Source organism: Ranitomeya imitator, chromosome 2 (genome assembly GCF_032444005.1).
Source record: "Ranitomeya imitator isolate aRanImi1 chromosome 2, aRanImi1.pri, whole genome shotgun sequence".
Taxonomy (NCBI): Eukaryota; Metazoa; Chordata; class Amphibia; order Anura; family Dendrobatidae; genus Ranitomeya; species Ranitomeya imitator.
The window spans coordinates 288,602,238-288,630,182 of NC_091283.1; the positions used below are offsets into that span (position 1 = coordinate 288,602,238).

Consider the following 27,945-nt stretch of genomic DNA (forward strand, 5'->3'; position numbering starts at 1 on the left):
CTTTATGAAATATAGATTTTTTCTTGAGATAAAAAAATAAAAATGAAAAATAGAAAAATAAAAATGAGAATAAAAAATAAAAATAAGAATAAGGCCTTTATATGTTGATGACAAATGCTGAGGCAGGGGCGTAACAACTGCGGTCGCAGGGGTCGCGACTGCGACGGGGCCCGCAGCGCTTTCAGGGCCCGTGCAGTCCAGAAAACAAGTACGGTAGCAGGGGAAACAAAGGACTAGGAGACAAGTCACGCACGCATCCTGCTGGCCACGCCCACAGCTTCCCCAGACTTTCAGCAGTGTGGGGCGAGTGGGCGTGTCCGTGAAGGACATGTGACCTAGCAGAACGGCTGGGCTGTCACTGACTGAAGCTGGAGAGATGGAAGAAGGCAGCAGCTGGTGAGTGATGTGCTGCTTACACCTGACACACACACACACACACACACACCTACCTGTTCTATGTGCACACACAGGACCTATGATGAGGTCACTGGAGGGGAGGAGTCAGGGGTCACATGATCAGTGGCCTCAGTGTATGCACTATGCAGGACTCTGCTGTGCTTGATTGTCATGGTGCTGAATGAGGGGATGTTTATGTAACAGAGCCGTGTGTGTACAAGGTGTACAGAGCGGAGCTGTGTATGTGTGTAGTGGAGCAATGTGTACGAGGTGTACGGAGCGGAGTCAGGTGTGTACGAGATCTACAAAGCTGAGCCGAGGGTGAAAGAGGTGAGCGGATTCGTGTATGTATGGGGTGTATGGAGTGGTGCTGCGTGTTTAAGAGGTGTATAGAGCGGAGCCGCGTGTGGACGGGGTGGACGGAGCGGAGAAGCGTGTGTGTGAGGTGTATGGGGCAAAGCTGCGTGTGTACAAGGTGTAAGGAGCGGAGCTGCGTGTGTACAAGGTGTACGGAGCGGAGCCGCGTGTGTACAAGGTGTAAGGAGCGGAGCTGCGTGTGTACAAGGTGTACGGAGCAGAGCCGCGTATCTACAAGGTGTACGGAGCAGAGCCGCGTGTGTACAAGGTGTACGGAGCAGAGCCGCGTGTGTACAAGGTGTACGGAGCAGAGCCGCGTATGTACAAGGTGTACGGAGCAGAGCCGCGTATGTACAAGGTGTACGGAGCAGAGCCGCGTATGTACAAGGTGTACGGAGCAGAGCCGCGTGTGTACAAGGTGTACAGAGCAGAGCCGCGTGTGTACAAGGTGTACGGAGCAGAGCCGCGTGTGTACAAGGTGTACGGAGCAGAGCCGCGTGTGTACAAGGTGTACGGAGCAGAGCCGCGTGTGTACAAGGTGTACGGAGCAGAGCCGCGTGTGTACAAGGTGTACGGAGCAGAGCCTCGTGTGTACAAGGTGTACGGAGCAGAGCCGCGTGTGTACAAGGTGTACGGAGCAGAGCCGCGTGTGTACAAGGTGTACGGAGCAGAGCCGCGTGTGTACAAGGTGTACGGAGCAGAGCCGTGTGTGTACTGGTTCTCGGAGCGAAGCCGTGTGTGTACGGGCTGTACACGGCTGTGGGCAGAGCCCAGCATGTGCACTGTGGGGGAGTATTGTGTGTACTCGCCAGCATCAGAATGTGCAGTGCGCATGCTCCGGAGCTGACCAGTACACCGAATACACCCCCACACTGCACAGGTCCGGAAATGACGCACTGCAGCGTCATACCAGGAAGAAACAGCACACAAATTTCAAATGGCGGGAGTGCGCTTGGAATTAGAGCGAGGGAGGACATATTACTATAGGGACATGTTAGTTATAAAATCATTTTTCTCAGCGAGTACAGGGCAGTATTAGGTCAGACTATACAACATTGCAACACAACTATAGTGTGCGAAATGAATAGGGAAAATGTGAATTTCGGTGGGAAATATTTTGGCGAAGGGGGGGGGGCCCATTTGAAAGTTCGCATCGGGGCCCCTCACTTTGTAGTTACGCCACTGTGCTGAGGTTATGTCTCAGTAACACATTCCCTTAATATTTTCCTCATGTAGATGTTGTCATAACCTTGGATCACCAAAATATTGAAATTATGCAACTTTGCATATAATACCCTTCATTAGAGGAAAAAATGACTTTTATAATATTTAATGTTATTGTACCCAATAATACCCTATTAATATTTCTTCTTTATTAAAATGTGAGAAAAAGAGGTATTGATGAAATGTGATGATGTGATCAGGATCAAAAACACATTTCCCCCTTAATATCAAAAAATATTATTTTATGAAAAAATTAATTTGTAAAAACCCAAGTGAAAAATCATTATTTTTATAACTGTCATATCAGCTTGTGCCATATATTTGTTTGAAGATGTGTACTCATCTATGTAACCATAAAAAAACACTGAATATGAAAAAAATTATAATCTGGAAAATGTTATTGTACTTATTCACTAATAATCACTAAAGAAATATATGTTGAATAATAATATTTAAATATATCTTAATATTCTAATAATTTAACTGAATCTTATTTTCTCATTAACACAAGGTGTTTTTTTTTTTTTTTTTTTTTTTCTTTTCTTACATACCATAAATCATGAGGCCTCAGTCAAACTGTGCATACACATTCCACATTCCACATACAACGCTCTGGTCACTCTTACATCACATCTCATGTCAAATTCACTCAGCAGCTGCTCATATGTTCTCTCACCTGTCACATGTGACTCACATAGACGTTCACAATACATTTCACATACAAAGAATAAAAAACATGTATATTAACCCAAAATATTGTATCCTAATTATCAATCAATGAGCATTGTAATCTATTAAATTTAGTATTCTAATATTTCTTTGAATATTCCCCAAATATTATCTAACAGTATCAGTATGTTTTAAACTATAGAAAGGACTGGACTCATTTACAAGAAACTTGAGTTGAATGTTCTAACGCTATTTCGGTACAAGCCTGTAACTAAGACCCTTTGAATGTAAGGCTAAGGAAAATTCCTAAAATTAAAAAACAAGGCTATATGATATTCCTTAACTCACAGCTGTCACGTCATGCACCATGCAGTGGAAAAAACATAATGTTACAGAAAAATATGTAGTACACACATTTTAGGTTTTTAGTAATTATTTTAAGTGTTAAATATATATATATATATAAATCATGCAGTTAATATAGCTTCCTGTGTGAATAAGACATAAATTCATGAAACAGGTATTTTTTGTTCAATCCTCGCTTTGAAAGTAAAATTCTAAGGGAAAATGAAAGATAAAGGTTAATTTCATATTTATTTCAAAACAAAATAATTTAGATATCTTATACATATGTATATATTTAATAAATGTATTTAATTGTAATTCTAAATATTTTTTACTGGAGTATATTTTAATTATTTCACTATATATATATAAAAATGCAGTTAATATAATTTCTACTTATACAAATATGCTACAGTATTTACTGTATATTATATTAATATATGTAACTGCAGAATTATATTGAAATAGAATAATTACATTAATAAATAATACATTGTATAACTCATCATATAATATAATTAATTTTTAGCCAATTCCTATCCCAAAATTTGGCTGTTTGTCGATAATCTGCTGAAATGCTAAATTTAGTAAGGTCAGTTTTAACCCTATGGACTCTTTGAAGAGCTGCTGTGATAATGGAGTGTTCAGCTGAGCTCCCCCTGGGATACTCACCTGCTTCCGTCTGTCAGTCTCCGCCATCTTTAGAGACAGATCTGAGCCTTCAGATTTTAAATCTTTCAGAGAAATTTCTTTAATAGACTCCTGAATCTTTTCATAGGGTTTGTAACAAATATGTAATTTCCTTCGTACTTCATAGATGTGATTTTGGATCAGTTTTGGAGATTTTGATTTTGGCTTTTGATAAGCTTGAATTCTGCCTGGTTTCAAAAACTTAGTAAAATGTGTTTTCCTTTCAAGATTCTCGTGTTTTCTAGAAAAATCAAGGGATTTTGCACATTCGTATAAAGAATTTTTCTGTGTAGCAATTGCACGAGATACAGGATTTAAGAATTTAAACTTGTTTACAAAACAATTTATCATGGATTGTTGATTCAAATTCGTACAGACCAATTTATAAATCCTTTCAAAAATGGCCATAAAAGTAAACGTACATTCTTCCCGGCCAATCTTCAATTTTAAAAGAATATCAAGATCTGGATAATTTTCTTTCAATCCACAGAAAATCAAAATTCTTAATCTTTCTACATCAGTCATCTTTTCGTGGAACTCATCAGTCTGCATTTTTAGTGAGAGTCTTCTGGAGAAGATTACCGGAAGCCAAATTTTAAACAAATTATTTCTCTGCACATTAGTCAAATCAAACTTATCAGCAAAACTCTCAAATATCTCTGAATTTCTGCACACATGGATTTTGTCATCATATGCAGGAATGATTTTGCATAATTTTAGCAGGATTTTCCTAGATTTAAGTTGGAGTTGGGCCTCTGAGTCGTCTATTTTTAGTGGCCCTTGTACATCTGTCCCTCGTAGATCATCTTTGTCAATTGTCATGTCTCCTTCACTTCCTCCATCTTGTTTTTCATCTTGTGTCACAAAGTCAATGTCACTTTGGGTGGTCATCGTCATCACAGATACGTGTGTCACATCTTCCTCACTCTTCCCATTACAGTCAATCTTGGGAACATCATTCGTTTCCTTAGAAATTCTTTCTACACTGTCTTTTTTGGACTTCTCTGTCACAAACTCGTTAAATACATAAACCATATGTAAAATATTTTTAAGTTGCTCTTTTTCTTTTTTCTTAGACATTAGCTTAGAATCTAAATTCAAATTCGAATTCGCTATTCTGCATTCTGCAAATAAATTAGACCAAAATATTTCTAAGCTAGATCCGTACAAACTTACAAATTCTATCTGACTTGATTTAGCATATGAATTTATCAAATCCATTTGTCTTACCTTGAAATCTCAGCTTGTAATCCCTTTGCTTTTACAACGCTGGGCTCCGGACTTCAGCACGGCTATTTTTAGCACATCTATCTTCAGCACTACCAGTGCTTGCCGTCAATCCGTCTGACACCTGTTAAAGTCTTCGTAATTCGTAGGTTCTTGTATGAGTTCTTTGTGACTTGAAGTTTTGAAGTGGAATTCCTGAATACTTGCACAATCTAGCGGAACTCTTCTGTCTTCCCCCGTGTGCAAGAAGAAGGAAATTCACGCAAAAATAGCACAAAAAATCAAAACTGGCTGGCTAGGCCAAATGTTAAAAATCGTTATTGCGCAAAAATATCTAATCAAGACTTAACCAGGTGCGTTATTCTTAAAAGAAAAATGTCATGATTTTCTGAAGAAAGTATAGTGGTTTATTGACTAGTCCACAGAAAAACCAAATTGCAGAAAACATAAAAGGTAGATGAAACAATTACAGAGTGTCCATGTGTAGATATCAGCGCTTTTCTTGTTACTCATCTTTAAAAGGTAGAATGGTAAAAGTCATCTGTCTGTGTGAAGTCATCATGGCATGGAGTAGCTAACAGCTGTTGTTCCTCGTGTCTTGTCCCATGTCCATGGAGAATGATGGTGAAGGAAGGGAGGTGACCGTCCCACGTGACAAAAGGCCCCTCACCCTCCTTAGAGACGTTATTTATATGGTTTCTACAGATCACGTGTCTTCTGTATATGGAGTTAACTTATACTCTGAGCTACATACACAGAAATAGCTTTTCATAGTGTCAGCAAGAAGCAATGTGCTCAGTACAGAATAAAAATAAGAATAATTAATATTTAACAAGTGTTTGTTTATGAGCATTTTTATGGTCCAAAACTTGTACATCATCCTCTAATCTCTGTACTTTGTCAGTAAGCTGTGACAGGTGTGGCATAGCGACTGGTCATGTGATTAATGGGCGGTATGTATCGCAGAGGTGGGTGGCCCTGTGATGGAAGCCTGGGTATGTTTTGCTCAAGCAGGTCTACTGCTGAGGGATTTGTTTCCATTGGGAAGGCTTCCAGGTGGTTGGAGAGATGGGTGGGTTCAGTCACCTACAAACCCACCCTAAGAGGCGTGTTTGAACACCTAAGATGGTTTTGTGTTGAAGGACCTGTGGTGATGTCACACTCACCTGACTGGCCATGTGACAGGTGACAGGTATCTGGGTGTGGTTACACTTATATAAAGAGGTGTGTGTAGCCCATGTGGTGAGGTGTTTGGGAGTCTGTCAGGGTGGACAAACTTCCATGTGTCCTGGCTGGACGCTGCAGAGTGGCCTGTGTGTTGGACGGTTCTACGTGGGGACAGGCGTCCTGAACAACACACAGAGACCATCTTTAGGCTGGAGAGCCTACGTGCTGGACATGGCACAGCCTGAATGCTAAATGCTAAAGGCTACGTTCACATTTGCGTTGTGCGATGTTGCATCGGAGACGCAACGCACAACGCAAACAAAAACGCAACAAAGCGCACGCTAAAACGCTGCGTTTTGCGACGCATGCATCCTTTTTTGCTGAAATTTGGACACAAAAAAAATGCAACTTGCTGCGTCCTCTGCGCCCCACGCTTGCGGCAAAAAAAACGCATGTGTCGCAAAACGCAGCACAACGCACGTCCATGCGCCCCCCATGTTAAATATAGGGGCGCATGACGCATGCGTCGCCGCCGCCGCTGCTCCCGACGCAACCACGCAAAACGCTAATGTGAACGTAACCTTACAGGTCTGAGAAAGAGCGGAGCTCTACTATGGACACTGAGGACTTTTATGCTATGTCTGTCTGATGTAAGACTGCTTACCCTTGTGTTGCTGACTTAAATGGTTTATGGAGTGAATAAACCTACATGTACGCTGAAGAGAATGTGCCTCCTGTTTCCTCCTATGCATCCGAGCGAGTACAACCCCTACAATTGGTGTTTCGAATTCGGGCAACAATCCAAGGAGCACATGTTGCAGCGCTGGCTGGTCTGAGCCAGAAGAGTGGACGGTCTTGACAAGTGCAGCGCCCCAGAGATCTGGTCGTTGCAGTAACGTAGCTCTGCCACTAAGGGGAGTGATGGTACGTCTGATGGCACTAAAGGAGTTCTTCTGACCAGGTATCACTAAGCACACACTACACTTCACACTCCGGCCACTAGGGGGAGCAAAAGGCTTATTTATTGGGCCACTTCTCACATTGGTAAAACTAGGGTCGGACAGGAAGTTAGGCAAAACGAGCCTGGGAGAGTTCCAGGGAGGATCTGTCAGACCTGGGAAATCTGGCAGGTACCTAGCGAAAGGACAGATGGTTACGGGACCGCGCCTGCACTACCTTGCGGCAGTACCCTAAGAAAGAGACAAGAAAGGAAGGATATTGTGGAGCAGTGTAAACGAGATCAGCACAGAGGAGATCCAGTAGGAGTCGGGCCGAGAGAGAGAGAGGCAACATCTTACTGAGGCGCATAGTCGGTGGCCGGAGCACCGAAGAAGTAACAGTCTCCACGCATTACTTCAAACAGCGGCAGGACAGTTAATTACAGGCTGGCTGTCTACCATACAACACCTAAGAAGGACATAGGAGGCAACGTGGGAGAGGTGCGACACTAGGGTTCCAGAATACCTCCAGGCCTACCTGTCCTAAGGGTGCGTCCTAGCCATAGCATATCTGGGGGACGGAGAGAAAGAAAGATCTAAAACGGACGAGAACAGCAGTTGTGAGGACTATCTTGAATGCTCAGCAGGGAAGCACTACAACACACAGGCGCTAGTGGGTAGACACTGATATCCACCTGAAAAGAGATCTCTGGATGTGCCCTCGGACCGGCCGGTCTCAGACAGCCCTGTTGAAAGTGCCCTGGATTGAGGAGCCTGAAACATTCAGTAAAAGGTAAAGAAACTGAACCCTGTGTCCTCGTTATTCCTCCCACTATGCACCAACACCCCTTTATTGGACGCCCCTTAGCAGGGTCACGGACCGGGTCCAGCCACCGTGACAATCCCAGAACTGAGATAGAAAGGACCGGTACTGAGTGACTTGTGGCCCTGTGTCTGGGGGCGCTCCACAACCGTGAGTAAATACTAATCGGGATCCGTGAGAACTGTTGTTCGTGGGATACCTTCGAGGAGAAGAGAGGTATCCGATAACCTGTGCGGCACCAACAGGTAACGGATGGAGATCCGTGTTATGCTGATTGGGATCAGTGAGAAAATGTGTTTGGGCTGTAAAGCTGTGAACGGATGGAGATCCGTGGTGTGCTGACCGGGGTCAGTGTGAAACAAAGAAAGAGACATTGTGTCTGGGGCACCTCTGAGCCCAAGAGGTGCCCAGGAACCCGTGCAGGTTGCCAGCAGATAATGGTCTGAAAACTGTGTGTTGTGCTGATTGGGATCAGTGATTTTTTTTGTAACAGACAGGAGTCTGTGCTATGCTGACCAGGGGTCAGTGAGAGACTGAGTTTTTTTTTTCCTGAGAGTCAGCTTGCTGTGGCTTGGTGAGGTCACGAAGTTTGCTGTGGATTGGCGGGTCCACGAAGGTGACAAGCGGCTTGCTGTGGATCGGCGGGTCCACGAAGGTGACAAGCGGCTTGCTGTGGATCGGCGGGTTCACGAAGTCTGCGGTGCAGAGCCTTGTGAAGTGTAGCTGCAGTTGCAGCAAAAAGGGGGAAAAAAAAAAGGACATTGCTGATTTAGGTTGTGCAGACTCTTAAAGGGCCAGTGCCAGGCCAGAGTCACATTGGTGTGCTGTGCGTACTGGGGCTTGAGAGTTCGGTGGGAAGTCCACAGGGTGTACCCCAGAGTGGGGTGGTGTCCCTAAAAGTGGGGTGGAGTCACAAAACAGAGCGGTGACCCCAAATAATTATGGTTGGCCAATAAGGGGCTGCGTCTCCAAAGGGGGTAGTTGCCCAAAAGGGGGTGAAGTCCCTAAAGGGGGTGGTGGCCCTAAAGGAGAAAATAGCCCACAAGGGGGTGGTGGCCCTAAAAGGGGCGGAATCTAAAAAAGGGGTGTTAACCCAAAAGGGGTGGAGTCCAAAAAGGGGGCGGCGACCCAAATAGGGGTGGCGGCGAATGCGCTGATGGACTGTTGCTGGGTTCAGTGTTCGAACAGCGCATGTCCAGAATATTGTACTGACTTTCCATCTGACAAGATGTCACAGAGTTGTTCTGTAGAAGTCAATGGAGTGTGCGTAACTGGACTTCTGGACTCAGGGAGCCTGGTGACGCTGGTGAGCGCCACACTTCCTGTCTATCTGATTCCCGGAAGGAAGATGGAAGTTCACTGCATTCATGGGGTCACTAGGGATTATCCGGTGTCCAGGGTAATCATTGAGATGCCCACGTTTATTGCCAGCCATGATGTACCTGTAGTCCCAGACTTACCATTCCCTGTTGTAATAGGCCAGGACTTTGAAAGGTTTTGGGACTTGTGGGAGGAAAGGGGAGTGTCTGATTGCTCAGAACGGAGTCACAATGACTCTAAGGGAGCCCCACCACAACAGGCGGCTGTAGTAATTCCGGATTGTGTGATGTGTGAAAAGGAGATAGCGACACCTAAGGTCGATAGTCCAGAGTTCCGGGTGACTGGAAGAAAGTGTGGGTCTGACACGTGTTTAAATGGGGAATTGCTGTTCCAGGATGATAGAGTGAGAGGGGTGACTCCTATTCATACTGTGACTCGAGCACAAAGGGAAAGGAGTGCAGTAAGGAGGAGCCAAGTAAAAATCACAGATCTTCATCACGTCGCGGGGGCCGCAGAAAGGCGGGACAAGTTATACCTTCTGAGAAGAAAGATGATGAGGAAAAGACAGGGTCAGGTACAGATAACGTTATTGTCCTTGATGAGGGGGTCACTTTATCTCTGAAAAACCCTAGCACTGAGGTAGTTAGTGATGGGTTGGGGTTAGAACAGACCTGTAGTAGATCCACATCTGCAATGCCCAGAAAGGGTGAAGTGGCTCAGTGTGACGAAGGCTCCAGAGTACCTGATGGTGAAAAGATGGAGAACTCTGAAGTTACCAAGAGTCAAGAGGTGTCTAAGAGTAAACAGACAGAGAGCCCAGGAGACACCATAGAGGTGGATGCAGAAACAGGTGGAACTTTGAAGAGGCAGAGTGTGGGTGGGCAAGAGACCCCATCTGAAAATCTAATTAAAGAGGTGATGGTGCGACATGTGCTGGCCAACAGAGAGCACGACCATGAGATAGAGCTGCTTAAAGAAATAGTTGAGCGAGAAAGGGTCCTGAGAGAGGTGATTGAGCACAGAGTGGGTGAGCTAGAGAAGGAAGTCTCTCAGCTCAGAGGTCACCTGTCAGCATGTCAAACCATAAATAAGGCCATATTAAAAGATATGGAGGTGCTCAGAGAGGCCCAAGAGAAGAATCAGCAGGAGCTTCTCCAGAGAGAAGATGAGCGTCGCTGCTTGGTAGAGGAGCAAGATAAAGTTCGCCAAGAGCTCAAGACAAAGCAGACTAATCAACAACCTCAGAAATCCACGGATGACCGGGAAATCAAACTATTGCGCTCTCCCGATCTGATCTCTATGAAGGAGCTTGAGCTGGAGAGGCTGACCAAAGAAGGGGCCTCCACGGAGGAAGAAATCCAGCAAGGGAAGTGCCTCGCAGATGGCCAAACAAAGGACATCTAGGTCTTGGAAAACTGCGCTGACGCTAAAGACGAGGAGGTCCAACGATATGACCAAGAAGGTGAGACTTCGATTTTCAAGTGCGTAATAGATGTACCCGAAGACATGCAAAAAGGGTGTGCAAGTGAGGAGGTGCATGAAGCTTTTAAAAAGGCAATCGAAGTGTATAGGGTGCACTGGGCACCTGAGACTCATCAACTGGTCATACTGTCGACTAGGGAAGTCACAGTGAAGCAGGTGGCTGTCCTGTGGGAGATGCATCTACAATGCCTCCGCACAAAACAAATGATCATGTTGAAGAATAACGAAGCCGCTCGACGTCTGGAGCTAGCAAGAGAAGCTCGAAGTTGGTTGGGTATTGTAGAAGATGTCGTGCAAGTGCCCAGAGGTCTGGTGAGGAAAGTCATTGGAAGATTTGGCAAGGTGATGCAAGAGTTGGTGAATAGGTCCGGTGTTATGAGAGTGAGCATTCCGGCTGATGATGAAGCCCAGGTCGTGGGTGAAGATGGGATGGTTCCATTCCTGGTCGTCGGATCCATGGAGAGCCTTGGGAATATCCGAATGCTCATGGGGTATCGCGTGGTATACCTGAAACAGATAGAGCAGCTAAGACGTGAGAGGGAGCAAATCAATATAGAGCTGCAAGGATTGGCAAACAGATTGCCACCACCTTCAACTCGCAGTATAGAGAGACGAAGAGGTTCTCTGAAGACTGGAAGTCCTCAAGCTGAAGTTAACAGAAGATATAGAGATAAAGGGAAGAACTGCTCTCCGAAGAAAGACAATAGGAGAGATCAACAACAGAGAGGGAACCGACGGTGGCCAGATGGAGGAATTAGAAATAGTGACTCCTCAGTTAGTTCAGGGCTCAGTGACCTAAGCAGGAGATCCTGTAGCAGAGGAAATGACAAGGGGTCATCTTTATCAAAGGGGGTGACGGAAATGGTTGACGAATGCCGACGAAAGGGTTCAGTAACAGGCCCTGACTTTGACAGACGGTTTGACTGTCAGGGATGACTGAGAAGGATCTCTGGTCGGGTAATAGAAAGTGCCAAGCCCCACGGCTTTAGGCAGAGGGGGGAATATGTGGCATAGCGACTGGTCATGTGATTAATGGACGGTATGTATCGCAGAGGTGGGTGGCCCTGTGATGGAAGCCTGGGTATGTTTTGCTCAAGCAGATCTACTGCTGAGGGATTTGTTTACATTGGGAAGGCTTCTAGGTGATGGGAGAGATGGGTGGGTTCAGCCACCTACAAACCCACCCTAAGAGGCGTGTTTGATTACCTAAGATGGTTTTGTGTTGAAGGACCTGTGGTGATGTCACACTCACCTGACTGGCCATGTGACAGGTATCTGGGTGTGGTTACACTTATGTAAAGAGGTGTGTGTAGCCCATGTAGTGAGAGTGTTTGGAAGTCTGTCAGGGCGGACAAACTTCCATGTGTCCTGAACAACACACAGAGACCATCTTTAGGCTGGAGAGCCTACGTGCTGGACATGGCACAGCCTGAATGCTTACAGGTCTGAGAGAGAGCGGAGCTCTACTATGGACACTGAGGACTTTTTCGTCTGATGTAAGACTGTTTACCCTTGTGTTGCTGACTTAAATGGTTTATGGAGTGAATAAACCTACATGAACGCTGAAGAGAATGTGCCTCCTATGCATCTGAGCGAGTACAACCCCTACACAGGCTAGAAGTGAGGGAACGTATTTAAGTTTTGTATGTGGTCTCCGGCCTTTGTATATATTGCTCTATGTTTTGTTTAATAGGGATAGATGCAATATGGTATACAAATCGATTATGGCATTCCCCATATCAGAAACCCCTGTGGCTTGGAAGGAGAGGAAGTAAATTTCCCTGTGAAGCAAACATTGCTCAGTATGTGGGCTTCGGTGAGAACACAAGGAGATTTGTTGCGCTATTTTCTTGTCAAACCGATAATAAGAAAGGAGAAATTGCTGGACTTACAGGCTTGAGCTGTCTTGCATTGTGAGGGTTAAGAGTGCTTCTCTTTCCAAGCAGAGGTAGTAATGGCACTGAAGTGGGACGATGAGCCCTTCGATAAGAAATGCGGGAATGCGAATCGCGACACCAATGGATCAGCACAGGCATGGAAGGAAAGTATGAGTGTTTTTATTGTAAAGAGACCAAACATAAGAAATGAGAAGGTGCAATTTTCTGTTAAAAAAAACAACATTCTGAAGATGAAAAAGGCTTCTCCCCTGTGTGACTTCTCTGAAGTTTATAAAGAGTTAATTTCCATGTAAAATATTTCCCGCATTAAGAACATGAAAAAATATTTCCTCTGTAACTTTGCCTACAATTGAACTGAATGTTTTGGAAAAGGGCCTTTCATTTTGCCCCACAAATTTACCTGACTCGTTTGAACTTGAGACCGATTTATTTGCTTTCTTTAGGAGGTGTCGCTTAACATCTTTTTTTTCAGATAAAAAACAAGATGCAATGAGCCCGGTTGATGTTGGGAATATTGATGTTTTTTCTCTACAGGGCGTTGGTCTATATAGTAAAAGTGAGTTCCAGCCACCTACTAAAACCTATGTAGTTGAGGCATTTATCCAGTTGGTTGAAAAAGAATTTGAGACACTAAGAAGGGCACACAGAAATCGTGGTCAACATAACCTTACCATAGATGAGAAGAGAGCTCTAGACAATCTCTCTAATAACACATCCATTACAGTCAAGGCCGCCGATAAAGGTGGGGCGGTGGTTGTGATGGATACTGTAAAATATAAAGCAGAGAAAGTATGCCAATTGGCCGACACTGATGTCTACTGTAAATTGACAGGGGACCCTACGCTGCGTTTCCAGAGAGAATTACAGCTTATAGTCAATGAGGCCTTGACTGATGGCCTGATTGACTCTAAGCTGTCTGAATATTTGATTACTAATTGTCCTGTTAGGCCTGGTGGCACTACATTGATGATGTGTTTGTAGTTTGGGAGGGGCAACTTAGTGAACTCTTGGATTTTCACCATGAGTTAAATAACATTTTTCCGGAACTCAGCTTCACAATTACACATTTTCAGGAACAGGTACAATTCCTAGATACACTGGTGTACAAGGTTGGGTCCTCTTTGAAAACTGATTTATATATGTGAAGAGCACAGATAGGAACAGCTTATTACAATTTAATAGCCATCATCTGAGGAATATGGTTGAGTCGTTACCTTGGAGCCAGATGCTTAGAGTGAGAAAAATAGCCACTGACTATTGACTCCAGATTAGATGAGATGTGCCATAAATTTTTGAATAGAGTTTACCCTGAAAATGGAATTAGAAAACATGTGGAGAGGGTGAAGGCGACATCGAGAGCTGTTGTAAGGGAAAAGAAAATCAGGGTTAGAGATAAGCGGATCCCCTTTGTGTCCACCTTTAGTACAGCCAGTGGGCATGTGAAGAATATGATTTTGAAACATTGGCATATCTTACATCAGGGTTTACCTGACATTGAAGAATTTACCCTGCCACCGATTTTGTCCTACAAAAGAGGACATAATTTAAATGATAAATTAGTCAAATCTGACATTGGTCCTACGGTGGTTAGTTTACAGAGGACTTTGGGTCCCCCGAAATGTGGAAATTTTCCCTGTTTAGGATGTGCGTGTTGTGGGAATATGATAAAGGGAGATTTTTTCAATCATCCTCGCACAGGCCAGAGGTTTTCCATCAGGGAGAGGTACACTTGTACCTCAAGTTTTGTTATTTATCTTATTGTCTGTCCTTGTGGACTTACATATGTGGGGGAGACCACCATGGAAATAAAGGCACGCATCAGCAAACACAAAAGTACCATTAGAACTAAGATGGTGGATTTACCGATACCTAAACATTTCATTGAGAGTGGACACACAGTCAGTCAGCTACGGTTTAGGGTGATTGATGGCGTGCCTCCTCTTCGTAGGGGTGGTGACAGGGTTAAATTATTAAAAAAGAAAGAACTTAGATGGATATCGAAGTTGGGCTCTCGCCAGCCGGAGGGTTAAATGTTGATTACAATCTTCTGTTATGTGTATCTTGATCTATCTTTATATGGTTCGTGCGGCTCGCATTCGTATAGATATGTTTTTAAGTGGTGATTGGTTATATGTTTTGTTTTTTTCCCCTGTGATGACCTCTATGGGTTATGTGAACTGGTATATAATGAATTGGCTTATATTACCTGATATGCTTTTTTGTCCCCTGTCCCTTGGAGTTGATGGGTTTTCTATTAAATTTGGGGTATTCCCACTTATGGGTATTGATTACATGGCCATGGATATGGCGGTATATTAGATAAGACGGTTTATTTATATATTTAAACCTTTCTCCATGTAGTTATTTCCCATCAAGATGAGTTTGAGCTATTTTTAGTCTTTAACATGGGATTGGTTGTTATCTGTGGGAGCCGCTTTTATTATGTATAGTTGGGGGACCTTAATGTCTGTATATCTTTCCGTAAGCCCTTGTTTGTGGACATGCGCGCTTTGCGTTTGGGAGCTGTGCTGGTGGATCTGTAGTATACGGGCTCTGGTCTGCCTGGATGTGGGGTGGCGTCTAGCAGCCGGTGGGCGTGTCTTTCGGCTTTCCATGGCGGCAATGCATGTTTTTTCATGTGATGCGTCGCTGTGGAGCCGGCGGACATGCGCACTAGGTTTGGGACTCTTTCCCTATGCGGTGTGCCAGGTGAGCCTTGGATATCACGGATGGCCGGTCATGTGACTAACTTGGGGGCGGTTCGACAGATGTAGGTATGGAGCCTTGATTGGCTCTATTATATGGGGCGGGTAATGTATTGGCGCCGGTGGGCGTGCCTTTCGGCTGTCCGTGGTGGCGCTGCATGTTTCCTCATGTTATGCGTTGCTATGGAGCCGGCGGGCATGCACACTAGGTTTGGGACTCTCGCCTTAAGCGGTGAGCCTCTGATGTCACGGATAGCAGGTAATATGATCAGCCTGGGAGGCGGTTCAAGTTAAGCAGGTATAGAGCCTGGATTGGCTTCACTGCATGGGGCTGGTTATGTATCAGTACCCCAGTTTAGACCTTCGTCACAGGCATGGATTGGTGGATTATGAGAGACGTGCTACAAGCTCAGTGATAGGCAGCTCGCGTATATAATGGCCCCCATGAGCTTTTTGATAGGCTTAGATGTGACAGGCAATGTTGTTTGTTTACGTTCCAACTTCTTACATGTGTTTACTACTATGATCACGAACAGTATTGTCCACAATGGGGGATTTTAGTAACATTGTAACGTGTTTTTAATTATATATGTTTCACTGTGTACACATTTTTCTATTGTTATTATGATCACCAGATGTTATGAATGTAAATTTTGTGGGCGGACCTGTCAGGTGGTGGTTATCCACTTCCTATTTAAAGCCATCATGTTGACTATTATGTATGCTTGATAAAGACCCCCTGAGGTTGAAACGTTGCACCTATGGCACAATAAAGTGTTTATTGTCTTCACCTGGATTGAATGCTGTCCTTCACTTCAAAACTTTACAGGCTTCAGCTGTCTTGCAATGTGAGGGTTAAGAGTGCTTCTCTTTCCAAGCGGAGGTAGTAATGGCACCGAAGTGGGATGATGAGCCCTTCGATAAGCAATGCGGGAATGCGAATCGCGACACCAATGGATCAGCATCGGCATGGAAGGAAAGGATGAGTGTTTTTATTGTAAAGAGACCAAACACAAGAAATGAGAAGGTACAATTTTCGGTTAAAAAAACAACATTCTGAAGATGAAAAAGGCTTCTCCCCTCTGTGACTTCTCTGAAGTTTATTAAGAGTTAATTTCCATGTAAAATATTTCCCGCGTTAAGAACATGAAAAAAGCTTCTTCCCTGTGTGACTGCTCTGATGGCTAAGAAGAGATGATTTCTTCTCAAAACATTTTCCACATTCTGAACATGAAAAAGGTTTCTCCTCTGTGTGAGTTTTCTGATGTGTGATAAGATTTGATTTATGGTTAAAACATTTCCCACATTCTGAACAGGAAAATGGCTTCTCCCCTGTGTGAGTTCTCTGATGTGTGATAAGACTTGATTTCTGGGTAAAACATTTTACACATTCTGAACATGAAAATAGCTTCTCCCCTGTGTGAGTTCTCTGATGTGTGATAAGACTTGATTGCTGGGTAAAACATTTTCCACATTCTGAACAAGGAAATGGCTTCTCATTTGTGTGACTTCTCTGGTGTGTAACAAGATGTGATTTCTGGGAAAAACATTTCCCACATTCTGAACAGGAAAAAGGTTTGTCCCCTGTGTGAGTTCTCTGATGTGTGATAAAAAATGATTTATGGTTAAAACATTTTCCACATTCTGAACAGGAAAATGGCTTCTCCCCTGAGTGAGTTCTCTGATGTCTAACAAGAGTTGATTTCTCTGTAAAACATTTCCCACATTCTGAACAAGAAAATGGCTTCTCCCCTATGTGAGTTTTCTGATGTGTGATAAGATTTGATTTATGGTTAAAACATTTCCCACATTCTGAACAGGAAAATGGCTTCTCCCCTGTGTGAGTTCTCTGATGTGTGATAAGACTTGATTTCTGGGTAAAACATTTTACACATTCTGAACATGAAAATAGCTTCTCCCCTGTGTGAGTTCTCTGATGTGTGATAAGACTTGATTGCTGGGTAAAACATTTTCCACATTCTGAACAAGGAAATGGCTTCTCATTTGTGTGACTTCTCTGGTGTGTAACAAGATGTGATTTCTGGGTAAAACATTTCCCACATTCTGAACAGGAAAAAGGCTTGTCCCCTGTGTGAGTTCTCTGATGTGTGATAAAAAATGATTTATGGTTAAAACATTTTCCACATTCTGAACAGGAAAATGGCTTCTCCCCTGAGTGAGTTCTCTGATGTCTAACAAGAGTTGATTTCTCTGTAAAACATTTCCCACATTCTGAACATGAAAATGGCTTCTCCCCTATGTGAGTTTTCTGATGTGTGATAAGATTTGATTTATGGTTAAAACATTTCCCACATTCTGAACAGGAAAATGGCTTCTTCCCTGAGTGAGTTCTCTGATGTCTAACAAGAGTTGATTTCTCTGTAAAACATTTTCCACATTCTGAGCATGAAATTGTCTTCTCACTTGTGTGACATCTCTGGTGTGTAACAAGATGTGATTTATGGCTAAAATATTTCCCACACTTGGAACAAGAAAATCTATTCTCCACTGTGTGAATGTTTTGATATTTAAGAAAAGACTTTTCGAGGGAAAAATTATTTACATATTCTGAACGTGAAAATGGCTTCGTTGCTTTATCAGTATGTTTTTTAATGCTTATTTTGTGACTTAGATTTTCCTCAGAGGTCGGTAATGAATCAGAAGACAGGATCTGTTTCAAAGGATCAGATGGTAGATCTTTGCTGCGAAAGGATGATGGTATATCTGGAGTAATGGCATTCACTTCAATTGTATCCTGTGGGATCTCAAGATCATCTGATTTAAAAATTGAAGATGTCAGCTGTCCCTCTGATCTCCTGGTACAGTCATCTGCCAAGAATAAAACCAATTATTATTTTTGAATAAAATCCTTGAAACTTATATTAAAATAATAAATAAAATATTTTTTTAACATTTCTTCTTAAACTATCTGTAAACATGCAAGTTATGTTAAAAAAGTTTAATTATTCACGAAGACAATGACATTTCATAGTCTGATAGAAAACCTCATAGCATGAACCAGTAGAGCGGTGTTCGACTGTTTGTTCATTCTGCCTCCCAAAAGTAGGTGAAAATAACAACAATAAATACGTCTACTCATCTCACAAAAAACAAGCCCCACTCAGGTCCATCATCTGCCAGAAGAAAAACAGAAGTTTCCACATTATTAATGGCTCAAAGGCTCTTGAAAAGCAACATGATTTCCATAAACCAATTCAGCAATATCTGCTCTCCCAAAGTCAAATCTTTCCCTCACTTCTGAGCCTTGCCGTGTGCCCCAACCACATTCAACATCCATGTATTTGGCAATACAATATTGAGAAGAACCCACTTCATTTACGGTGTGTCTCCTTTAGCACAATCTGGGCACTATGTGTAGGGTAATAAAATGGCAAATGTGCCATTTTCACTCTCCAACATCCACTCGGTGCTAATTTCCAGAAAGTGGCTGTGAAGTGTAAAAATAGTCACTACTCCTAAAGATTAATTCCCTTGGGGCTATTATTTCCAAAACTGAGCCACTTTATTGGGTTTTCTACTGCTATGGTTTTCTATTTTGTCATATTAGGACTTCTGAAAATGATGTGTCACATCTTTTACTGGATCTGCTCCTGCAATGTCCGTTTCTGCCACCAGGTGCCACCTTATTCATTCTGCAGGCAGCGCTGGTGATGCAGGAGAGATAGCAACCAGAAACTCTGGATGGCACAGGCTTTGTTCTTCCAATAAGATTAGGTTGCCTGGGACCTGTAGTACCATCCAGTCTAGCAGTATGGGATTGCGTGGTGTCCAACTGCAGTAATCTGCTTCCTATTCTCTTCATACAGGTATATAGCTCATTCAACTACTGCATAGATCCTGCATGTCTCCAGTCATTTCTACTCTATGTCAGAAAGCATATCTAATGGTATATAGTTTCTTCTTACTCTGCATTTCCCTTAATGCTGTAAGGTCATGTAACTTTGTCAAAGAGGTTTATGATCCATGTAGGCCTGCAAAGTTGTTTATTTGTCTCTTCATTTATTGTCTCCTGCTGTCTTAACTTGGTTGATTGATTGCTAACAAGGTAAAATAGTGATAGATCTAAGAGCAAGCATCCTCTATATTCAGACACAGCTTGGGGATGCATTTATGTAGGGGTGGCATTTATCTACATTTATTCAAAGTACATTTTTCAAAGTATCTTGCAGTTATACATGGCAGTTAGAAAGGGCAAGAGACAGGTAAGACATTTAAACAAACCTGTTCCCAGTACATTTGGAATGCAACAAATACCATATGCATTTGTATCATTTATATTCTGGTTGCTGCATTCACACCCACCCACCGTGCATGCATTAACTCTTTACACTTCATCCACATCGGCCCCTCAGTCCTCTCCTCTACTATGTATAGCATTCACGCTCTTTTCACATTGCTAAGCTGCACAGATCCATTCAGTCCCACCATTCAACAGAAGAGATGCTTTCACAAGTCTCTTAACCATCTGCTCACTCTTTCTATCCTCCTCCTAGTCGCAGGAGATCTCTCCCAACCCTGGCCCCTCATGTTATAGTAAGTCACACACCTCTACTGCTACATTCAGAAACCCCTCAAATCTCATTAACATTCCCTGTGTGTCTTAGGTCTCTTAATTGTGCCCTTTGGAATTCTCGCTCAGTGTGTAAAACTCTCCTTCATCCATGACTTCTTCCTTTCTGATTCTCTTAACCTTCTGGCTCTTACCGAGACCTGGATCCAGCAGTCAGACACCACCGCTGCTGCTGCCCTTTCATATGGTGGACTACACTTTTCTCATACCCCAAGATCGGACAACAGAGCAAGTAGAGGCGTTGGTCTGCTCCTATCACCCAAATGTACCTTTCAGGTTATCCCTCAAGTACCCTCACCTATCTTCCCTTCTTTTGAGGTCCATGTTCCCAGACTATACATCCCTTCTCCATGTGAGTAGCGGTTGTGTATCATTCTCTGGATCCCTCCCATCAGTTCCTGGATCACTTTGGCACCTGGCTTCCATATTTTCTCTCCTGTGACATCCCAACCCTCATCATAGGAAACTTTAACATCCCCATTACTTTTCCCCTCTCCCCATCTGCTACTCACCTTTTACCTCTAACCTCGTAGTTTGGCCTTTCGCAGCTTACTAACTCTCCTACACATGAAGACGGAAACTCCCTTGACTTGTTCTTCTCCCGGCTTTGCTCAGTGTATGATTTTCCAAACTCCCCTCTTCCACTCTGGGACCACAACTTTCTTTCATTCTCGGTTAAGAACTGCTATCCTGCTCAGGTCACCCCCACTTTCCACACTTATAGAAATATACAGGCCATTAACAGCCAAAATCTTATGAAGAACTTGCAGTCATCATTGGCCCCTATCTCCTTCCCCCATGTCCTGACTCTGAACTGAAGCATTATAATGAAACACTGCGAAGTGCCCTGGATGAAACCGCACCTCCTATACATAGAACAACTCAGCACAGATGGCAACAACCCTGGCACGCGCTGCAAAAATGTTTCCTACAGCGGTGCTCCAGGTGGCCCGTACATCTGTGGAGAAAATCCAATCTATCCATTATAAGTTTATGCTTAAAACATACAACACTGCCCTTCACCTCTCCAAACAAACCTATTTCAACACCCTCATCACCTCCCTGTCCAATAACCCTAAACGTCTCCTTGACTCTTTTCACTTCCTACTCAACCCAAGAGTGCAGGCCCCAACCACAGATCTCTGCGCTGACGATCTGGCTAATTAATTCATAGAAAAAAAATTGACCCAGTCTGACTGGAAATTTTCTCCCAATCCCCTCATACCATGCACTGTCCTCCCTCCCCCACTGCATCTAGCTCACTCTCTGATTTTGAACCAGTCACAGAAGACGTGATCAGGCTCCTTGCATCTTCTCGCCCTATTACTTGCACCAGTAACCCTATTACATCAAATTTCCTCCAGTCCCTTTCCGCAGCTGTCACCACTCACCTAACAAAAATATTCAACTTCTCGCTCTCTCTTTTGGTATCTTTCCCTCCTCATTTAACCCCTTCACCCCCGGAGCTTTTTCCGCTTTTTCATTTTCGTTTTTTGCTCCCCTCCTTCCCAGAGCCATAAGTTTTTTATTTTTCCGTCAATATGGCCATGTGAGGGCTTTTTTTTTGCGAGACGAGATGTACTTTTGAACGATACCATTAGTTTTACCATGCCATGTAACAGAAAACGGTAAAAAAAATTCCAAGTGTGATGAAATTGCAAAAAAAAGTGCAATCTCACACTTGTTTTTTGTTTGGCTTTTTTGCTAGGTTCACCAAATGCTAAAACTAATCTGCCATTATGATTCTCCAGGTCATTACGAGTTCATAGACACCTAACATGTCTAGGTTATTTTTTATTTAAGTGGTGAAAAAAATTCCAAAGTTTGATTAACAAAAAAAAAAAAATTGCGCGATTTTCCGATACCCGTAGCGTCTCCAATTTTCGTGATCTGGGGTCAGGTGAAAGCTTATTTTTTGTGTGCCGAGCTGGCGTTTTTAATGATACCATTTTGGTGTAGATACGTTCTTTTGATTGCCCTTTATTGCATTTTAATGCAATGTCGCGGCGACAAAAAAAACGTAATTTTGGTTTTTTGATTTTTCTCGCTAAGCCATTTAGCGGTCAGGTTAATCCTTTGTTTTTATTGATAGATCGGGCGATTCTGAACGCGGCGATACCAATTATGTGTATGTTTGATATTTTTAAAATTTATTTTGATTGGGGCGAAAGGGGGGTGATTTGAACTTTTATATATATATATTTTTAAAATATTTTTAATCACTTTTTTTTTAAATTTTTTGGCATGCTTCAATAGCCTCCATAGGAGGCTAGAAGCATGCATAACTCGATCGGCTCTGCTACATAGAGGTGAAGTACAGATCACCTCTATGTAGCAGAAATGCAGGGTGGCTTTGAACGCCAACCACAGGGTGGCGCTCAAAGCAATCGGCCATCAACAACCAGGGGATCTGCCAGCTGACGTAGTATTCCGTCAGCTGGCAGAAAGGGGTTAAGCATGCCATCATACATCCATTACTTAAAAAACCATCCCTGGACCAAAACTGTGCTGCTAACTATAGACCTGTCTCTAATCTTCCCTTCATCTCTAAACTCCTCAAATGCCTGGTCCACTCCCGCCTTATCCGCTATATCTCAGATAACTCTCTTTTTGACTCTCTTCAATCCAGTTCCCGCTCTTTACACTCTACTGAACCTGCCCTCACTAAAGTATCTAATGATTTACTAACAGCTAAATCTAATAGTCCCTACTCCATGCTAATTCTCCTGGATCTCTCTGTAGCATTCCACATGGTGGATAATCGGCTCCACCTCACTATGCTCTGCTCCATTGGCCTCAAGGACATCGTTCTCTCCTGGTTCTCCTATCTTTCTGACTGATCCTTCACTGTATCTTTTGCTGGTTCCTCCTCCTCTCATCTTCCCCTTACTGTTGGGGTTCATCAAAGATCAGTCCTTGGCCCCCCCTCATTTGAATACTGCCCCTTTTGGACAAACAATCAGTAGAATTGGTTTCCAGTACCATCTGTATGCTGATGACTCCTAGATTTACACCTCCTCTCCTGACATCACCCCTGCCTTTTTAGAAAACACTAGTGATTGTTTTACCGCTGTCTCCAACATAATGTCCTCCCTCTATCTGAAACTGAACCTGTCAAAAATTGAACTCCTTGTGTTTCCTCCCTCCACTAACCTACCTTTGCCTGACATTGCCATCTCCATATGTGGTTCTACCATTACTCCCCAGCAATATGCCCACTGCCTTGAGGTCATACTTGATTCAGAGCTTTCATTCACCCCCCACATCTGATCGCTGGCTTGCGCTTGGTTTCTGCACCTCAAAAACATTTCTAGAATTCGACCTTTTCTTACTTTCAATGCTGCAAAACTCTTAAGCTATGTGCACACGTCTAGGATTTCTTGCAGAAAATTCCTGAGAAAAACCTGAAATTTTCTGCAAGAAATCTGCATGCATTTTTTGCGCGTTTTTGCCGCGGTTTTGATGCGTTTTTTTCCGGACATTTCCCAATGCATTTTATCGTGGGAAATCCGCAAAAAAAACCGCAAAATTAATGAACATGCTGCGTTTTTTCCCGGGATGCGTTTTTTTTCGTGGAAAAAACGCATCATGTGCACAGAACATTCAGAATTCATTCAAAATTATGGGATGCATATTGTATGCAGTTTTTTGCGGTTTTATAGCGTTTTTATCGCGAAAAAAAAACGCGAAAAATCAGCAACGTGTGCACACAGCCTTACTATTTCTCTTATTCATTCTCATCTGGACTATGGTCTCTACTAATCGGTCTTCCTCTTACCAAACTCTCCCCTCTCCAATCTGTCTTGAATGAAGCAGCCAGGATCATATTCCTCACCAACCCTTACATCGATGCCACTGCCTTGTGCCAGTCATTACACTGGTTACCCATCCTCTCCAGAATTCAGTATAAACTTATCACTCTCCCCACAAAGCACTCCATGGCTCAGCACCACCCTACATCTCCTCCCTCGTCTCAGTCTACCACTCTACCCATGCCCTCTGTTCTGCTAATGATCTGAGATTAACATCCTCAATAATCAGAACCTCCCACCGTCGTCTCCAAGACTTTTCACTTGTTTTGCCAATTTTTTGGAAAGTGCTACCCAGGTTTATTCGATTAATCCCCAATACCCACAGTTTTAAACGTGCCTTACAAATGAATCTCTTCAGACTGGCCTACTGCCTCAACACAATAATCTAACTATCCCCTGTGTTGCCCTTTCAAAATTTTTACCATATCCAGGTTCTTCGTATCATGTTCTCATACTCTTTATTTATTTAATAGCCCTTTGCGTCTGTACTGTTACATACTTAGACTGATAACCGGTTCATGCAGCTTTACATGAACAAAATGTTAAGTGCTGCGGAATATGTTGGGGCTATAGAAATAAAATTATTATTATTCCTGCTTCAGCCAATTGGAAAACCCCACACCCTACTAAAAATCAAACCGTATTGCTGGAAGTTGCCAGGTACAGCCTTGTTCTCCTCTGTTTCAGTCATCTGTGCTCAGCTCCCGACTTCTGTATTTGTTTCCTGTTGTGATCCCGGCCTGTTTACTGACTACTCTTGTATCTTCTAATTTTGTATTTTCTCTGCCCTCCTGGTTGTGACCTAGCTATCTGACCATGCTTCTTGCCATGTCACACCACAGAATAGCAAGTAAATTTAGATCTCGGGCAATATTTTCCATTAAATAAGTTTCTTTAAAAAGTATTAGACATTCAAGGAGGACTTTTTATAATATTGCAAATAAAATTTAGATCTCGGGCATCGCAAAGGCGACCTTTTTTTAAAGACTACTACGAAGTTACAGGCTCACATAACTGAGGCAGGCCAATTCCAGAACGACTCATATAATATAAAAAACTAAATAAACAGACATAGAACAAAAAAAACATGTTATATCCTTAACAACAATGTATGCATGAGGGGCAAGCTCCAATACTAAACAGGACTTGCACTCATTTATGGTGGACCATTGGAGCTACTATGTGTGCTAACAGAAGAGTAGAGAAAGTATTAGTGCTCCCCCATTTCAGGAGAGATTGTGCAGTAATCTGAATTCCTTAGGATTATAAACGTAATGAAATTTATGACGTGGAGTCAATCCATGAAATCAGGGCTCGAGTCATTCCAACACATCTCCTGCAGGTGAGAATTATTTTTATTATTATTATACATTTTTATAGCGCCATTTATTCCATGGCGCTTTACATGTGAATACGGGGCAAATATAGACAAATACATTAAACATGAGCAGATAACAAGGCACACGAGTACATAAGGAGGGAGGACCCTGCCCGCGAGGGCTCACAGTCTGCAGGGGGTGGGTGAGGATACACTAGGAGAGGGAAGAGCTGGCTGTACGGCTGTTCAGTAGGTTGAGGATCACTGCAGGCTGTAGGCTTGTCGGAAGAGATGAGTCTTCAGGTTCTTTTTGAAGGTTTCTATGGTAGGCGCAAGTCTGATGTGTTGGGGTAGAGAGTTCCAGAGTATGGGGGAAGCACGGGAGAAGTCTTGGATGCGGTTATGGGAAGAAGAGATGAGAGGGGAGTAGAGAAGGAGGTCTTGGGAGGATCGGAGGTCGCGTGTAGGTAGGTACCGGGAGACCATGTCACAGATGTATGGCGGAGACAGGTTGTGGATGGCTTTGTATGTCAGTGTGAGGGTTTTGAACTGGAGTCTCTGGGCGATAGGAAGCCAGTGAAGGGCTTGACACAGGGGAGAGGCTGGGGAATAGCGGGGGGACAGGTGGATTAGTCGGGCAGCAGAGTGTAGGATGGATTGGAGTGGTGCCAGAGTGCTAGAGGGGAGTCCAGAGAGTAGGAGGTTGCAGTAGTCGAGGCGGGAGATGATAAGGGCATGCACTAGCGTTTTTGCAGTGTTGCGGTCAAGGAAAGCACGGATCCGGGAAATATTTTTGAGTTTGAGACGACAGGAGGAGGCAAGGGCTTGGATATGTGGCTTGAAAGAGAGGGCAGAGTCGAGGATCACCCCGAGGCACCGGGCGTGTGGGACTGGGGAAAGTGAGCAGCCATTGACATTGATGGATAGGTCTGGTGGAGGGGTAGAGTGAGATGGGGGAAAGATGATGAATTCTGTTTTGTCCATGTTCAGTTGTAGAAAGCGAGCAGAAAAGAAGGCTGAAATGGCAGACAGACAGTGCGGGATTTTGGTAAGCAAGGAGGAGAGGTCAGGTCCGGAGAGGTAGATCTGCGTGTCGTCAGCGTAGAGATGGTACTGCATACCGTGGGATTCTATGAGCTGTCCCAGGCCGAAAGTGTAGATGGAGAAGAGTAGGGGTCCTAGAACAGAGCCTTGAGGAACACCGACTGACAAGGGGCGAAGTGAGGAGGTGGTGTGGGGGAGGGAGACACTGAATGTTCGGTCTGTCAGATATGACGAGATCCAGGAAAGGGCCAAGTCTGTGATGCCAAGGGATGAGAGGATTTGTAGCAAAAGGGAGTGGTCTACAGTGTCAAAGGCAGAAGACAAGTCCAGGAGAAGGAGGACAGAGTAGTGTCGCTTGCTCCTGGCAGTTAGTAGGTCATTGGTGACTTTAGTTAGGGCAGTTTCAGTTGAGTGATGGGAACGGAAGCCTGATTGTAACCGATCAAAGAGGGAGCAGGAGGAGAAGTGGGAGGACAGTTCAAGATGGACGTGTTGCTCCAGCAATTTGGAGGCATAAGGGAGAAGAGATATTGGGCGATAGCTAGACACAGAGGATGGGTCGAGGGAGGGCTTTTTGAGGATGGGTGTGATCTTGGCATGCTTGAAGGATGAGGGAAAGACACCTGTTGTGAGTGAGAGGTTGAAGAGGTGTGTTAGGGTTGGGATGAAGACCGTGGAAAGGTTAGGGATGAGGTGGGATGGGAGCGGGTCAAGCGTGCAGGTGGTGAGGTGTGATCTTGACAGGAGGGTGGAGAGCTGATCTTCTGTCATGGTGGAGAAGCTGGTTTTGGAGGAGCAGGGTTGAGCAGCTAAGAGGGGCAGTGGGCGCTGTGGGCCAAAGCTTTCTCTGATCGTATCGATCTTCTGTTTAAAGAAAGAGGCGAAGTCATCAGCAGAAATGAGGGGGGAGGGAGGAGGTGCGGGGGGACGGAGTAGAGAATTGAAAGTGTTGAAAAGCTGTTTAGGGTTGTGGGACAGGGAGGATATGAGGGATGAGAAGTAAGTTTGTTTTGCGGCAGTGAGCGCAGACTTGAAGCTGGCGAGGGACTGCTTGTATGCAGTGAAGTGGTCGGCAGAGTGGGATCGCTTCCATCTCCGCTCAGCAATCCTGGAAGCCCGTCTCAATTCTTTGGTCAGGCTGGTCAGCCAGGGCTGCCTGTTAATTGTACGAGTTTTACTATGCATGAGTGGGGTGGCCGAATCGAGTGTTGTTGTTATTGTGGTGTTATAAAAAGTGGCAGCAGCATCTGTGTCATGAAGGGAAGCTATGTCTGTGAGAGGGAGAAGGGACTCAGAGAGTGATTGTAAGTTGAGATGTTTGAGATTTCTGCGAGGGTGAGTGAGTTTGTGGAGTGGGGGTTGCACACTAGGAGAGGAGAGGGACGAGAATGTCAGTAGGTTGTGGTCAGACAGGGGGAGGGGTGTGTTAGTGAGGTTAGTAAGGGAGCAGAGGCGGGTGAAGATGAGGTCCAGCGTGTGGCCATCTTTGTGAGTGGCCTCAGAGGACCATTGAGTGAGGCCAAAGGAGGCAGTCAGTGATAAAAGTTTAGAGGTAGCTGAGGTGAAAGTGTCAATGGGGACATTGAAATCACCCATGATGATAGTGGGGATGTCAACAGAGAGGAAATGAAGTAGCCAGGTGGTGAAGTGGTCGAGAAAGGTGGAGATGGCTAGTTCTGGGGGGCGGTAGATGACAGCCAGCTGGAGGTTGGAGGGGGAATAGATGCGGCCAGAGTGCACCTCAAACGAGGGAAGAGTAGCGGAGGGTGGTAGCGGGATTGGAGTAAAGGAGCAGGTGTCGGACAGGAGCAAGCCAACTCCTCCACCGCGTTTGTTGCTGGGGCGAGGGGTGTGAGAGAGGTGGAATCCGCCATAGGAGAGCGCAGCTGGAGAGGCCGAGTCAGAGGGGGTGAGCCAGGTTTCAGTGAGGCCGAGGAAG

The 27,945-nt window shown here is 44.1% G+C and overlaps 1 protein-coding gene and 1 long non-coding RNA gene across 2 annotated transcripts in view; one reads left to right on the top strand and one right to left on the bottom strand.

The window, feature by feature from the left end:
- The first annotated feature begins 310 nt into the window (after window positions 1-310).
- Window positions 311-18,156, top strand: LOC138663219 (uncharacterized). The gene is made up of 3 exons (XR_011318129.1): window positions 311-396; window positions 16,071-16,268; window positions 17,874-18,156. It is a non-coding gene; the product is annotated as an uncharacterized lncRNA (long non-coding RNA).
- Window positions 16,212-27,945, bottom strand: part of LOC138663216 (zinc finger protein 182-like) — a 66,002-nt gene continuing 54,268 nt past the window's right edge. The window contains exon 7 of the mRNA XM_069749378.1: window positions 16,212-18,070. Within this exon, the coding sequence (XP_069605479.1) occupies window positions 16,380-18,070 (1,691 nt within the window). The 3' untranslated portion in view covers window positions 16,212-16,379. The remainder of the gene's footprint in view (window positions 18,071-27,945) is intronic.